The sequence below is a fragment of the Haliotis asinina genome, chromosome 2, assembly GCF_037392515.1.
Source record: "Haliotis asinina isolate JCU_RB_2024 chromosome 2, JCU_Hal_asi_v2, whole genome shotgun sequence".
NCBI classification, from domain to species: Eukaryota; Metazoa; Mollusca; class Gastropoda; order Lepetellida; family Haliotidae; genus Haliotis; species Haliotis asinina.
In genome coordinates, this window is record NC_090281.1 from 80,543,005 (window position 1) to 80,559,513 (window position 16,509).

Sequence of the window (16,509 nt, forward strand, 5' to 3'; positions counted from 1 at the left end):
GGTGTTTGTTCAACCCTTTACTTTAAACCGTGCTACGAACGACGCCGGGATTTGTCGAAGGAAATTAGAATGGGTCCTTTTCAGTTTTGAATGTACTTTGTTATCATGCATTCCATTCATGATATACTTCATGAAAGTGCTGGAAGTATGGTCACGGCTTGGTAGAGGTAATACTCGCGATGATGAGAGAAACGGACGGTGCATTGTGTAATTCGCTGTCATTAAGAGTGTAATTCCAATAGAGCGCCATTTAAGAAAATCATTGTGGGATAATACTTTTTTTAATTCATCCCGTCACCTACAAATTTCACAAACGCGGAACAATACCCTCCCCTAATAAAGAAAACTCATGATGATCAGTATATAGCTTGAGTTCATAAGCTTTACCGAGTTGGTTTAGTAAGATACATAAGTTGTAAAGTCATGATGGAGGACTTATGGAATGTGCGGATACACGTTCGGGTTGGGGTTTATAAAGCACTGCGCAGAAGCTAAAACCCATGTACACAAACCTATCATATTTCTGACTTGATGTGAGTGCACTGACTTGTTGCTGTGTTCAGAATCTGACAAAACACACGCTGAATTGGACCTTTCTTCAGAATTACCGCAAGCTCCCCGACTGTATGATCTTCCTTTCAGAACCAGTCAATTGGTGACCCCTGGGCGAAGGATGCTATCTCTCATCAGTAAATAACATCATGAGTTCTTGTTGATTCAGACAAGAAGTCATGATGATATCAGGATGCTTGTGACATAACCAGTCGCCGTCCAAACACCCTGCCATCTATTACACACGGACTCTCGGAACATGAGATGCAAGAGTAAACGCTCTGCCCAATACCTGTTCCATTACAGGGACCAACCAGAGTTACTGTCGTCATCGTCTCGCCAAAGTCTCGCTGATGATCCGAGAGCGTCAGTGTTTACTGTGAGCTGACAACACTGTTCAATGAAACGGGTAAAATGTGCACAGTTATGCTTTGTGATTCTGACTGAAATGTTTGAATAAAATGGATTCCTCAAATAATTGCGATATGATCGTGTTGAAATAGACCGAGATCCAGAGCACAAGGGTTTCTTGTGACATAATAAGTTTTTGTTGAGCGGGTTTCAGGTTGAGGTCGGAGGTTTTGGAAGAGTCTAGCTTGTTCACACCGTGTATAATATGTTTGTTGAAACATAAAACTGTTCACTGAATAGGGAAACGGCAACTGTCACGTGTGGGTACATGTCCTGTTAATGTCATTTAAAACCTTTGATGATTTGTTACATCCATTGTTCCAGGTCATTATGAGAAATTACACGTCACATAATTCAGAACAGTTCATGTAAGGAGGACACACTATATAATTAATTTCTGGAAGGAGCATGGACTGTTTTGTTACAGGAAGCACATGATGTCGGTCGCTGGGCCATTGCTTTCTGTGAAAAGAGCTGGAAACTTTATTTTAATTATTTTTTCAGAAATCGCTGTTTGCTTCACACCAAGAAACCAGTTCACTTTGTTTAACCCCTGTAATACATTAATCCGACGGTAGTTTGTGGTTTGTTTGTCCGCCTGTTGTTATAGGTCATGCTCGCTAATATTCCAAGCTATATATGCCGCAGTCTAGACTTTATAGTACTGCAGAGAGGCCAATGCAGTAGGGAAAATAATGTCTTTCAGGGACACCTGTCACTTCTATACACTGGATAACCAGAACCAGATTCAGCACAACGTGCAAGCACCTTTCAGCCAGGCATGCATCCAGACAAATACGGGTGTCAAACTGCCAACAATAGGTCTATTTCCGGTTCTACTGAGCACCGGCATACCCAGTACCGGGGACCGATTAGTAATCTTTTTGTAATATTACCCTAACTTTATTACCCTTCATGTTTGTCCAATTAACGATTCCACAGTTATAACGTGTTATCCTTAAGGTTTTTCACTTAATATTTTTAAAGGATACCAATAAAGTGCAATGCCATATTTATTCAAAGAAAAATGTTTCGGAACACATTTTGGTCATTCATTAGTGTGTCATACAGACCCTGAAACAAATATATAGAAGAAACCCCATGCAAGTCTAGAATGTGTGACAAGTCTAGATGTGAACAGTTTTAGTTTCTGAAAATATAGAAATACTCTGGACTCATTTTCATTATATTTTATGATTATTGTTTATGGACATTTATTTTCTGTAAAATATGTTAATTACAGAGACTAGATGATATTCTAGTCATTCCTATAAGTGTATCAGTGGAAACGAAAACGCTTTCTCCACACATATGTTTAATTTGTCCTTAGACTGACGATTGGCAAATGTACATCTACTTTTCGAAATGAATCCGTTTTACAGAAAACAGTTGTTGATTTACGTTAATAGTAATGTAGGTAAAGGAACAGATCTACAATCTAGACTTGCCAACCAGTGTAGAAATGCATGGTCTGATTGGGATATGTATATACACACTGAACAGCAAAAAAAACTCAACTCTGGCTTTTTGGAAAGTTCTGAAATTTCATTAGGGAACTTGCGTTTCTTTTGTTGTTCCGTACATTAGTTTCATGGTCTATAGGTGAGCAATAGTTTTTCCCCCAGATACGAGAGAATAAATTAAATGAAAGTCCTGCAACAGTTTTAAAAGATTCGGAGAGTCCAGATGGCATCGCCTGTTGGCCTGAAATCGTTTTCTTTCTCCTGTCCATTTGGATTGATTTTATAGGTTCACATTTTATCATCAAGATAAGTTTAATTTGGGGACTAATTGTCTGTCTAGCACAAAGTTGCCGTCATGTTTGTGTGCACGTGGGTGTTGACAGTTTAAAAGGGTTGGCATTCTACACTGTAAGTAGAACGCCGACTGTGGAAGCCCGTGAAGAGCAAGCACTCTACCCACTCAGCCCTAGTCTCTCTCACAGTCCCTGAGCCAGATAATTTTCCCTACTGCTTAGCCCCCTCTGCAGTGCTAAAGCCTAAAATAAAGCAAGTCTGCATTTCCCCAGGCTCTCAATCTCTGGGCTCCATGGGGCTCCTTTTCAGTTTACATGGGTTAGTTTGTCACTATCAAAATTATACATATTCAGAAGCTAAGCATTAGTCTTACTGCGTTCATACCTCCCGTTAATGGAACTGCCAATTGCCACTGTATCCACGTGTGTGAAGGCGATTTAAAATGTTTACAAAACATTAATATTGTAACAGTGTAAGCATACCAGTGACGGCTTGACGGTTTCGGGATGCCGGTTATGGGCTAACAGCGTCGAAACATCTGTAATTGTGAACAGCGTTGAAACATCCAAATGTCAACAGAGTTTAAGCATCTATAAATGTCAACAGCCTTGAAACATCTATTAATGTCAACAGCCTTGAAGCATCTATAAATGTCAACAGCGATCAAGAATCTTTGTCAGCGGCGTTGAAACATCTATAATTGTCAACAGCGTTGAAACATCGATGATATAACGTTGACATATCTTTAGTTTTGTCCAACACAAATACCAGTATAGCTGTTGAGACACTAGCACTGTCAACTGTATTGAAATATCAATAGCTTTACCAGAGTTGAGATACCAATAGGAACTAACACTATTGAGATATAGGCAAATGCTAACGGGATTGAGATATCAATAAGAGCTAATAATGTTGAGAGATCAATAAGAACTAACAATGTTGAGGTGTTAATAAGATCTAACGGTGTTGAGAACTAATAAGAACTAATATTGGTGAGATATCAACAAGAACGACGGTGTGGAGATATCATTAAGAATCAACATTGTTGTTAATATCAACAAGAACTAACAGTGTTGGGATATCAATAAGAACTAACGGTGTTGTGATGTCAATAAGAGCTAATATTTTTGAGATACCAACAAGATCTAACTGTGTGGAGATATCAGTAATGGTAAAAAGACATGTAGTCTGTCGTGCAGACCCTGAAGTAAATATATCCAAGAAAGCCCACGCAAGTCTAGAAAATGTGGCAAGTCTAGATTTCCTTCTCAGGGCTCCATTTCATTATATACTTTTTCACTATGAACGTTTTTCAGTAAAATATTTTCATTTCAGAGACTAGTTGTTAGTCTAAAAGACATGGGATGTCAGGACATATTTGAGGGAGTCGACGTATTAAAGGTATGACAGTGTCAGAACATCAGTAAGAGTTTATCATTGTTGGATATCGGGATATGATAAACAGTACTCAGTTGTGGTACCAACAGTTTTAAAACAGTCTGGATATGAGATAACAGTAATAGTTTAACTGAGCTGAGATACTAGGAATGACCACACAGAGATGAGATGACGTCTCAGTCAGGAATCAGTTACTGGAAAAAAACACACTAAGAAGTAAGGATCATATCAGTTTACACGGGGAAGTCGGATTATCTCTCGGAAAGACCACCTAGTCTTGAGATAAGTCTGTCTCACAGTAACATACCGCACTGTCTTCCATTCCACCCAGTCCTTTCTGCAATGCTAAAGCTCTAAACGAAGCAAGCCTATCTTTCCTCAGTTTCTGAATCCCCAATATCACTGCGACTCCTTTCCAATTACAGATTAATCACTTGTCAAAAATATTAAAAGTATACACATTCACAGGTTAAGAGTTAGTCTACGGAGACTGGGGCAGTTGGGAAGCGTCGTGGACAAAGCGTTCGCTCGTCACACCGTAGACCTGGGTTCGATTCCCCACATGGGCATAATGTGTGAAGCCTTTTTGAATTCGCCGATACTGATGATCAGTCACATAGTTACATAACCTACAGGGAACAGAAATGTTGCTGACATTAACGTTTAAGAATACAAGACAACCATCGATTGATTAATCTACCAATATTCTGTTCACCTGACGTTGCGCGTTTAAATGGTGCATTATTAATATACATTACTTCAGAACACAATTAAGACTCGATTACAACAACAACGTCATCTGAATAATTGATCTCGTTTAGATTGTATTAGCACCAAACGCCCAACAAGGTAGGCTACAGCCGCGCACCTGTGACTGATGTAATGGCGCGTTACATACAAGATGTGACTTAAACAGCAAATGAACGCTCAATGCCTGTCAATGAACAAATAAACAAAGTACACGACAAATGTATTATACATTTCCAGTGTCTGTCATTTGCTATTTGTTTTATTTCGCATGAATTTGAAATGTTGTTGTGGTCAAGAAATACTACAATGGTGAGGACAGACGAGTCCTGAATCTATATCATTTTGATTTTATTTAACAAGTAAACCCATTTAAATTAAAAAGGAAGCCCAGTGAGTTCAGAGATAACTTGGGGAAAGTCTGGACATGCTCCCTTTAGGGCTTTAGAATTACAGTGGCGGCTGGACAGTTGAGAAAATATTGTGGTTTCGGGACTGTGAGACAGACTACTGTGGGGAATGTGCCCAAATATATTCCCCTTGAACGTCACGCCCAAAACATTTTCCAGGCTAAAACTTCATATACTATGCTGTGAAATTCTTGAATCTTTGCTCATGTACATCATCCGACATGAGATTACATCCTGAAGAAAACATTTTGTGAAGACCGAGTAGATCAAGAAAACACTGATTTCTATGTGCGCGGCAAGGTAAAATATAAGCATGCCACAAAAGATAGGCAACAGCAACATGATAAGACTCTCGTGTTGCGACACAACGCATGCTGAGTATTAGTTTTCAGGGCAGTAATGGCAAATGCAAAATGTGGAATATATAAATGATTATGTTTTCTGTCATCTTCCCTTCGGAGTCAGTGCTATCCACCAGTTAATGCATCAAATATGACACCATGTGACAAAAGGCGTCCCCGTCAGTATCATGCGCTGTTCAGATGGGTATTCTCTTAAAGTTTACCGCGCCAGCTGGATTAACCTAATCCTCAATATATTCCCTTACAAGCGGTCAACAATACCAGGCTATTCAGCTGCCTTAACATTGTCGTACGTTTAGTATCTGGTAATTCAGTATCTTAATGAAGTATAAATAATCCCCCCAAGTATATATTTACCCAATGGCATAATCGCTGGAGCTGCACGTAAATATTATCTCGCCCTCAAAAGGCCATTTCGCACGAACTAATTGTTGAACGTTCAAACATGCCGCGGGTGAGCGGTCACAAACAACCCCTACTTATACTCTTCATGAATGGGCTTTGTGTTATCTCTACCCACCCGGAAAGACACTTCAAATATGTACTACTGCTATAACAGCAAGTTTTCAAATTTTCAAAAAGCTGGAATGTAACTTACATTTGTGTGTCTTCAGATTCTGATGTGCTGGTAGTGTCATCAGTACCTTGTCCACCTCTGTCCATCATTGCATCACTGTCCGTGCCGGGATCCGAATCCGTATCCATGGTAACCGGACCTTGCCGGACAATGGGTGGCATGGGTAGTTCTCCTTGACCATCCATCCCTCCTCCTTTAGCTAGATCGGGGGAACTCGTGACAACCCGCTCACTTCTTTCAAATTTGCTGAAGTCATCTCCAGCATCTATCCCTTCCTGGGAGGCCATGTCCTTGCGTGCTTCCAGATCTGGAGCCTCTCCGGATGTGCCGTTAGAGTTATCCATAGAACAGCCTTATCCCGCTTCCTTGTCAAACCCTAGCAACCCTCGACATCGCTTCACTGCAGTCCCGAGACAAAGAAAGGCGCTACCCCCGCCGCAGGAGGATAGCGTTGGTCACGTGGCATTGCTACCTCCCTCCCATCCCCTCGCCCCTTGTGGCCCGCTGACAGAGAATGCCGCTGGGTCATTATCGCAGCCCGTGGGGAGGGGCTAGTGAACTGTGCCAGAGTTTACCGTAATCACAGGGGCGAGATAAAGGCGCGAGGAGGGAGGTGTTTTGAATTCCTCAAAAACGGTTTACTTTTCAGAAAACGTTTTGAACATCTTTACCTAAGACAGCCTTGTATTGTGATGAATGACGAGGCGTTTTAGAATTGTATGGAATATGTTGAATATTGTATGTATTTCTAACGTTAAACCATGGCCAGATTACTGATAAGAGTATTTGCTAAACAAACACACAAAAATTAGGCGACCTTTAAACTTGACAGAGCGGTGGTCAATGGCAATCAATCAAATTTCCAAAAGCCAGCCGGGCAAGATTTTCACAAAATGGGATCAAGTTACTGAAAAGTATGCAAAGCTTTACGCCTGTTTCAAGAAGTGATAAATGTGTTACACATATGGGTGATAGTCGTAGTATAGCTATAAAAAAATATTCAGAGTATAAATATATATCTGGTACAGGAAACGTGAACCCCTCTCAATTTCATATTTCAAATGTAATCAAGTCTCCATTGTATTGCTGTCTATAACCATGCAAAGCACCCATACCTCTAACTCACAGACATGTGTACACGGTGTGTGTTTGATGTTGATTTCAATTGGCTCATTACTGGTCAATATCCTTGACCAGCACAAAATGTGCTATTATGTCCATTTCGTGCTTTCTAAATTTGAATTCACCAGTGCAGTTAAATATTTGATGGCTGGCGCGGCCTTGCAACAAAAGACAACCCCGGAAATAATGTCACGCTCATGGTCGGCGCTCTTGACCGTTGGTCGTCAACATGACCATGCAACTGTTGACAGCAAGGACATTAAACATTTGACAGCGTTACCATTTAAGCTTATTACAGACACAATTGCTCCTTATTACTGTTATCTTGCATTTAACGTCGTATGAGATTTGCATATGACATACAGCCATGTTCACATTTACTAATATGGCTAGACATAAAACATGATGACTCACGTTTACCATCAACTTGAATGTTGCTGTATATTACATATGTTATAAATTCACCTTATTCCCTACCTGTAAACAGATATCATAATAAGATTCCATATCAGTAACTTAATGCGAAATGAATATGACATACAGCCATGTTCACAGTTATTAATGTGGCTGGACATCAAACATGATGACTCACATTTACTAATGTGGCTAGACATATAACAGGATGGCTCACAGTTACTAATGTAGCTAGACATTAAACATGATGGCTCACGTTTACCATCAGCTTGAATGTTGCTGCATTTTATATATGTTATAAATTCACCTTATTCCCCATTTGTAAACAGATATTATAATAACATTCCATATCAGTACCTTAATGCGAAATGATGATAAAAATCTAGTATTAATACTTGAGTCAAAATAGAACGAGAATTGCAAGGAATATACCAGTAGTTCTTTTACACAACAAAAACCGTAGATATAGATGTTCTGAAGATGATGTACGAGAAGGAAAGGCAACGTTTTGAAAGGACAGCTGTATCTGGCTTGTACAAATTCTTTTCTTGGAATTTTTTCAGTTTTTTCTCAGATATTTACATGTTTAATTTCTGCATTTCAAAGCATTATCGTTTTGTGAATTTCGGGGGAAAGGGCTGTTTATTCAAGCAACAAACCGCAATCGTTCACTCAATATCTTTCAAGTGGCATGTTTTTAATACCGCCAGCTCCTAGTCTGGCACGAGAATTTATCTTTGGGTAATGGTGGGTTCATTAAAAATATGGCATCGAATTTCAGACGCCTTTTTTCCTTTATCTGTTGTAAGCGGAGACTCTTTGCCTGGCGTTCTTCTGGAGGAGCTGTGATTTTGTCAGCTGTTTTGACTGCGGGATCACGGATCTATTTCAGCAACAACATATGATGTGTATATCGCTGCTTTGAAAATAGTAGCTGAATTTTGGGAATATCGTGGATGTACTACACTCTAGTCAGCGTTCGAACGTCGGTCCTTAGGTCCGACGCCCACATAAAACCACTGAGACCTACAGCTTTTGTTTTGGCCGACCTTTCATAATCCCCAAAAACTAAGTGTCATATTTCCATGTTAAAATATAGGGCATGCACATTCTGATTAGGACCCACAGCTTTTATGGTTCTGGGTCTTTGGGGTCTACGGCGTTTCATGGCTACTGCAAAGACGGTCTCTAGTTTGCCTCATTGTCCCCGAACTACATGTTTTTTCCAAACTGCCTATGCTCCTTGCAATGCTAAAGCCCTAAATGAAGCAAGTCCACATTTCAGGCTGTGAATCTCACTGGGGGTCCTATTCAGTATATACGGGATTATCTCTTTTTACAAAAATTCCAAATACTCAGAGACCGAGCGTTAGTCTATGTTGGTCTCTTAATCCACAAAAGCTGATATATTTCATTTGCAATCAACCATTGATCTTCGTCCTAAGTTCAGCTCTAGTAGTAATCTTGGAAGCTCGTTCATGCTGCACAAAATATCGTTTCAAAGTTTCTTTGTATTTTGCACGCCCTCATTAGTCCCGTGATGTTAAGTCTGATCTAGTGTACACCAGACAGTCCAGTGATTAATGGGTGCTTAGGTCTAACTTGTCTCACCGTTATTTTTCATTCTACCTACCCTCTCTGCAGTCCTAAAGCTGTAATTGAAGCAAGTCTAGATTTGCTCATTTTCTGAATCTCCCATCTCCCTTCTCTCCTTTTCAGTTTCAGAAGACTTGTTTTCTCTCAAAGCTATATATATTCGGAGACTGAGCGTCAGTCGTAGCTTTCTCATAAGGGGCGACTAAATGGATCGAGTGGTCAGGCGCAATGAGTCGGACGATTGCACGTAAGTGCATTCCCGCATACAGCTGGTGTATTCTTGAGAGTGACTTAAAACGACAAAACAAAAGCCTAACAATTGATGAAGGAGTATTGTAGGAAACAGCAAGTCACATCGTCTTCCACGATATATCTAGTTACATAATGTTTGAGTAAATGAGATTGGGCATTAAAGATTAAGCGTGACAAAGAGGCGCTGGAGATTTTTAAAATACATTGTAACTGTCCTGAGAAGTCTGGTACAAGTTGCTCTGCGTCATTTTGTTTGATCGTTTGGCAGTTGATACTGTATTGCATATATTAACCTAGATTTTTATGTTTACCATAAGACCGGGGTTGCCTTGTGGTTAAAGCTATCATACGACACGCCGAAGATCCGAGTTCACTGCGGACAATGAGCAATGCTCCTTTCGGGTATCCCATCCCGACATATTGCTGGGATATTTCTAAAGGTGGTTCAAACCCTTCCTCACAATTAGCACACTTACATGTGTCTAAATATTTCAAGAAATCCCTACAAGACTAGCACGAGTATCTGGTTCCACACCTGGCAGTAATTATATTGTCTAGACCTAGATTGGAACTGGTTTCAAGTCTGCGGGACATGCAAAACAAGTAACATGTTGTTTTAGAATTATGAAATGAATATTTTGGGATATAATGTTTTGCAGCAGGAATTCTAGATTTCTGTACATGAAAGCTGCCTGGTTGATTCTTGTCACAAGTGAACTTTGATCACAATGGAAGGAGCTGTCAATGTGTTGGTTTGACATGAAATGAGGGTTTGTCCTGATCAGTATCGGCAGTTTTGTCAGAATCGTTCAAAATGAAATTGTTTTCCTCACTGACAACCTTAAATTCACCGTTTTCAATCCCTGTACACTTCTTCTCCCGCATCCTCCTCCTCCTCCTCCTCCTCCTCATCATCATCATCATCAACAACAACAACAACATCGTTGTCGTCACCACCCCTCATCGTCATCCGTCCGATGTGATGTGGGTTAGAATTTAACAATGGTGGTCAGGCTCGCTGGCTTGGTTGAGATTGCATCCAAATGAAGTAGATCGATGTTCATGATGTCAGTCACTGGATTTTCCGTTACAGACTCGTTCATTGAACGTCACCGTCATATTGCTGAAACATTGCAGTGTTAAACAACGAGCAAAAACCATCACCGTTGTCATCATTAACTTCACGCACCATGCAGTGTTTTCAGTCAAATAACGCCCCTTGATGGAACCATTACGATAAAATGGTTAAATGGTTAAGTCCATTTGTGTATGGTAATTCTATACAGTGACTTCAAATGGCAAATCTAAATAAGTAAAACGGTGGGACGCCAGTTCAAAGGCAAATATATCCAAGAAACCCCTTGCAAGTCTAGAAAATGTTGCAAGAATAAAAGTCGACAGCTTAAGGCTGAAAATGAAGTCTCAAAGTTCCTTTTAATTATATTGTATTATTCTCGCTATGAACTTTTTCTGTAAAATATGTTCATTTCAGAGACCGGTTGTTAGTGTAAGGGACAATGATTTTATTACATTTATATTTTTTATGGAAATTATCATCATGCTGTTGTTTGTAGCGTTACAACGTACTCTCCAACAACCCAGAACCTTGTGGGCAACCTAATCTGGCATGCAGACTCTGAAACAGATATATCCAAGAAAGCGCACCTAAGTCTAGAATATGTGGCAAGTTTAGTTTTCCAGTTTCGTGAAATGTAGAAAGTCTCTGGGCTCCTTTTCATAAAATTTTATTATTAGTTTTATAAACAGCATTGGTCTGTAAAATGTATTCATTTCAGATGTTTGGTGTTAGTCTTTGGGGTACTGTAACCGGGTACCTCTCGGTACTGTGAATCAACGTGTCGGCAGCATCAAGATCATATCGACACCACCATAATGCAGATAACGAGGGTTGTGAAAATGGTCGTGATCGGAACGAGAAAGTTGTTTTGAGATATCCAGTGTTGAGATAAAGAGGGTGCTGTTCAAGACAATCTTGGTAGACATTAAAAGCGCTATTTCGAGGTACTGAACTTGTAACAGTAAATTTGAAAACGCTTGCCTCTCGGGACTTGAATGGATTTGGTTAGTTTGGAATGGGGCCCCTTTTATCTTCCTGACATTTAGACTTCTCTACATCCCATGGATAACTAAACAAACTCAGCATTGGCTGAAAGTTCCAGCCATAAACCAGATACGTTCCATGAATTTAACGAGTACAATCAAAGGTCTGAAAACATGTTGACATGGGCGCCATATTGCGGCCATCTTGTTTTGGGCAACAGGATTGTGATTGGGCTGGGTTCCATTTATGTCTTTCTACAACAGCAGGGTGAAACTTCCCTGAACCGTATCAGAATGCCCCTCAGTAACGCATCAAAGTCATTCCCAAGTGACCCCCTCGCCTCAAAAAATGAAATTTTGTTTCAGAGGTATAACAAAATTAAAATGGTACCCCGATATTTTTAGAAAAAGGTCAAATGTTTGTTGGTATTGCCGATTTGGATCATTATTTTATTTGTTCGCCCTCTAAAATAATGCATATGTGTGTTTGAGGAAAATAAATAAGTTGCAGGAACAGAACATGAAAAAATGTGATCTCATGTATCCGCGACGAGCGCTCTGCTTGTTATCACTTTGGACGTCAAGAATGAAACTTTGCATATCAGAAACGCAATAAAACAATATTGTCTTTAGACCTTTGGTTGAGTTTGTTCAATCTGTCAAGCACATAAACAAGTAACACAGTCGTGAGGACTAAACTTCGAGTAAAGCGAAAGTGATTTGGAATTTTACATTGACTTCGATAAGAAATGTCATCGGATCATATGTTGAGTTATTGAAATGTCAACATCGCTCTTCGCAATTCTGTTACTATAAACTAATGTACGTTTACCTTGATATATAATCTTTCCTCGGTGGTGAAAGCAGACCGTAAGATGCTTAATGGATTAGATGGTAGAAAGGGATCCATGTACTATGTCGCCGTTAGACGTTGCTCATTATGTCAACCACTGGTTTTCTGTCCTGGCTCGACTGTTTACAGGCAGCCGTCATTACGTAGAAACGTTGCTGACTACGGAGTAAGACAAATGATCAGCAACAACAACAACAAAATATTTTATGGCACATTTATACTATTACGCAAAAGAAACGCATAGGCGATTTGTATTTTAAAAATCTATTATTGTATTCAAACAATCATCGTCAAAATCGTCACAGAAGTGTTGATATCATGGGTTTTCACAATTGCACAAATACGAAGTCGATTTTACCTCAAAATGACATTACCTTCTTCTAAACTGGACGAGTTATAAATGTTTGAAAACATTTTCACAACTGATTTCTTGATAGTATATATAGCATTCCACACGATGTTGCTCGTCTCAAATACAGCAGGGGTGGTTGGGTAGCCGAACACCCGGGTCCATATCCCCCGCCGCAATAGAGCTTGAAAACCACCATGTTTTTCACTCTGTACCGATACATTCTTTTCATTCTGTTTGATTTTACCTACTGTTAAGACACATTGTGGTTTTAATTTGGGGATGTATATACAATCACATCCATCTTTAATTTACATTGTAAGTATCCTTAATGTTCGTTCGCATACAATAATTTGGGTGGTTTTAGTTATCGATACAGCATTTCGAAACAATGTTTACATCTTAATGCAACCAAATCATTTTATTGAAAAACAAATTACAGGATCATTTAACTTTCCAACTCAGCATTGTATTCGACTATTTTCATTTTATGTATTGTACAAACATTAAAATAAAGACTTCTTGTCGAGAAAACCCTATTTTTTATACTTGCGATTACTTTCTTTAAGCTTCGTCGAAACCGATACGTCTTTACAAAATCGTAGTGCACGTTTCCCTGTTTTCTCAATTAGGGCTCCCTTCACGACCGAGGTCAAGTTTACCGCTTGCCTTCTTCCATAAACATATGTTGTGGGAAGCTGCTAATTCAATCGGCCAGCCTCGTCAATTTCCGTATTACAGCAGTGTGATCCGAGTGAGCCTCTCGAGACATGATGAACATATTATCGTGTTGTCCCACATACAATGATGGTCCGTGTCTCGCTCAGCACCACATGTCAAACAGCTTCACGACACTGTGGATCTCAAACACAGCTGTTGAAAATATAAACCCTGACGTTAGACGACCAGAATATCGCTGATAATGAAGATAGGTGTCGTGTAAACACGTATCCCCCGGAGATCAGCTTACGCCTCGCAGATATGTTTCTTGGAAATACTACGAATTCGTTCATAGTAAATGATAAATTCAACCCGGCCTAGTAAAACTGTAGCTTTTGATTTATTTATTTTGTTTCTTCGTTCCGATTGTATCCTGTACTAAATAGCTAGGCACATGTTTAATTCTTCACATTGTACATAAAGACAAAGGAATTGGGCTAACGGTTAAACAATGGGGAAATTCTTTCCGTGGAAACGCAGAACAGTACCCTATAGACTAACGATTAGTCCCTGAATATACATAATTTTGTATTAATTTTGCAATAAATATTGAAAAGGAGCCTCGGTGAGTCGGGCGATTCATGACCTAGGAAAATTTAAACTTGCTTCACTTCGGGCTTTAGCATTGCAAGGCAGTAGGGAAAATAATGTGGTTCAGGGACTGTGAGACAGACTAAGTATCCTACAGTACTGAAAAGTCGGTGGTTGAAATTAGTGTACAATACTGCACATGTGCATTTTGAGATATCAGCTCTGTTTTTCTCTTAGCAGGCGGTGGCCCGTCACGTGGAAGAACGAGGTTCGATTCCCCACAGGGGTACAATGTATGAAGCCCATTTCTGGTGCCCCCATCGCGATATTGTTGCGTTTTGTTTGCTTGTCTATTGTTAAACGCCGCACTGAGAAATACTCCAGCTACATGGCTGCGGTTTGTAAATAATCGAGTCTGTACCAAACAATCCAGTGATCAACACCAGGGCAGGCTTTTCGTGAACACCTGGTGTCATCAATGATTTTCAGTAATCCTTTCATATAGTTTTAAACATATGTGTGTTACCTCTCTCTCCAGTGGAATGTTTCTTGTTCAATAAGCGGTTATTCACTGGCGTTTCATATTTTCAACCACGCATTATATAATAATTTTATGACACTGTGTCTGAATATACTAGTGCATATACCAGAGATTGCATCCTCATGTATTGAGTGCATTTTGTTTTGTAATCTTTTTACAACAAATACCCCGGGGCCGAATCGAAAAGAATTACACTAGAAAAGAAACATATATTCAATTCAGCCACTATGTGATCTGTGCTAAGTAACAGTTCTGAGTTAGCAACGTCACTTGGATGGTAGTGAATGGTTCCCAGGAATTAATCATAACTGCACACCGATATAAACTGCCGCGCAATATTCAGCATTCAGAATATTTCAGTAATAGTCCAGCAATTTCACGGCGAAGGACACCAGAAAAGGACCCCACCGCCCAAGAAATAATGAGTAAAGGTTATTCGGCAGTCTTGTATTTCAAAGGATATGACTGGTGCGATACCTCAAGTATACAGTGTTTCGTCAAAGGAACATTTTCGTGGTATGGTCAACTCCGGATTTTTTTGTATTTTACAGTTAAAGAGTGTAAAATAAAGAGGGAATATTTTGTTTATAAAATCATACCTGGAAAATTACAACGATTGATTTTTTAACTGCTGACATTGTAGAATGACCTGGCAAGTTGATGATTATTATAAATGCTAGGAAAGGGTTAATCCAGGTTGACACATCCCCAAGCCGGTTTGTATTGTATAATCAATGTGATGACATATTTATAGATATTGTTATGTTTATCAAATCTCAACATCAAACCTTTACTCAAGTCATGGCCACTCAGTAACCTATATATTTGTAGTCGATGTCCTTCGACTTAATGACTTAGATGTAATTTTAATGAATATGCAAGAATGAGTAACTAAATCATTTTTCTCAACGCGTTGACCTTCTTTACTATTTGTTTAAAAGGATAAATAAACCATCACTATCCATTCTTTTATTTTCAAACATTTTTTAAGCATTTAAAACTTTGTCTAAGAAACACGTTTGTACAGTATACCTTTGTTTTATCATATAGTTCCTGGAATATTCTTAATATTACAAACATCTATTTTCGAGTCCATGTGATCATCGCACTTCAAATGAATTAATTATGAGTAAAAAGCATTCCTCTTTGATTTATGCGAAGATTCGTGACCGTAGTCAATATCACTGATCCCCGCTGATAACAAAGACTATATCCTGCGGTCAAACAATAACTCACCCCCTTGGTGACTAAACAATACTTTAAAATCATGGCAATAAAACAGCTCCAGACTGAACCTTATGATAATGAAGCTGTTCTCCCATTTATCGACCATGATAGATGAAATCTCGTAGACGAACGAAATCCCACGTGACAGACACGTGACCCCTCGAGGCCATAGACGATCTGGACTGTCACGCTTCAGTGCTATGAGTCGGACATCTTTCTTTGTAGGATGATAATTCTTTTTGACAATACAGGCTTTACTAGAGTGTTTAATTAGCCAGATGTATTTTCATCTGGGGTCGAATTTCTATATGGTGGGGTATGAAAAGGAGGAGAGTGTCAAATATGATGAATAATTTCTATCATGATTTAGACAGTGTTCGCAGAGCTTTAATCGGCTTATCATTTTGTTTCATTGTTGCTTCTTTGCTGTACTGACTACATCGCGACAAAGAACTAGATTATTTGTTCAGTATTCTGAAGTGATAATAACGTCAAAACAATTTGTACTCTTGCTTGTTTCGAGACGAACATATTTTACCATATTTTCAATTAAAATATTGGCGTTATATATTGGGGTTTTGGTAAGCCGTGTCCTTATAATAGACAAGTCGAAGGGACCTTGGCAACTG

At 39.3% G+C, this 16,509-nt stretch overlaps 1 protein-coding gene across 1 annotated transcript in view; it reads right to left on the bottom strand.

Annotated features, from left to right (window-relative positions):
* Positions 1-6,733, bottom strand: part of LOC137272925 (proton channel OtopLc-like) — a 41,703-nt gene extending 34,970 nt beyond the window's left edge. Inside the window, exon 1 of the mRNA XM_067805346.1 lies at positions 6,236-6,733. Within this exon, the coding sequence (XP_067661447.1) occupies positions 6,236-6,558 (323 nt within the window). The 5' untranslated portion in view covers positions 6,559-6,733. The remainder of the gene's footprint in view (positions 1-6,235) is intronic.
* Positions 6,734-16,509: the final 9,776 nt, after the last annotated feature.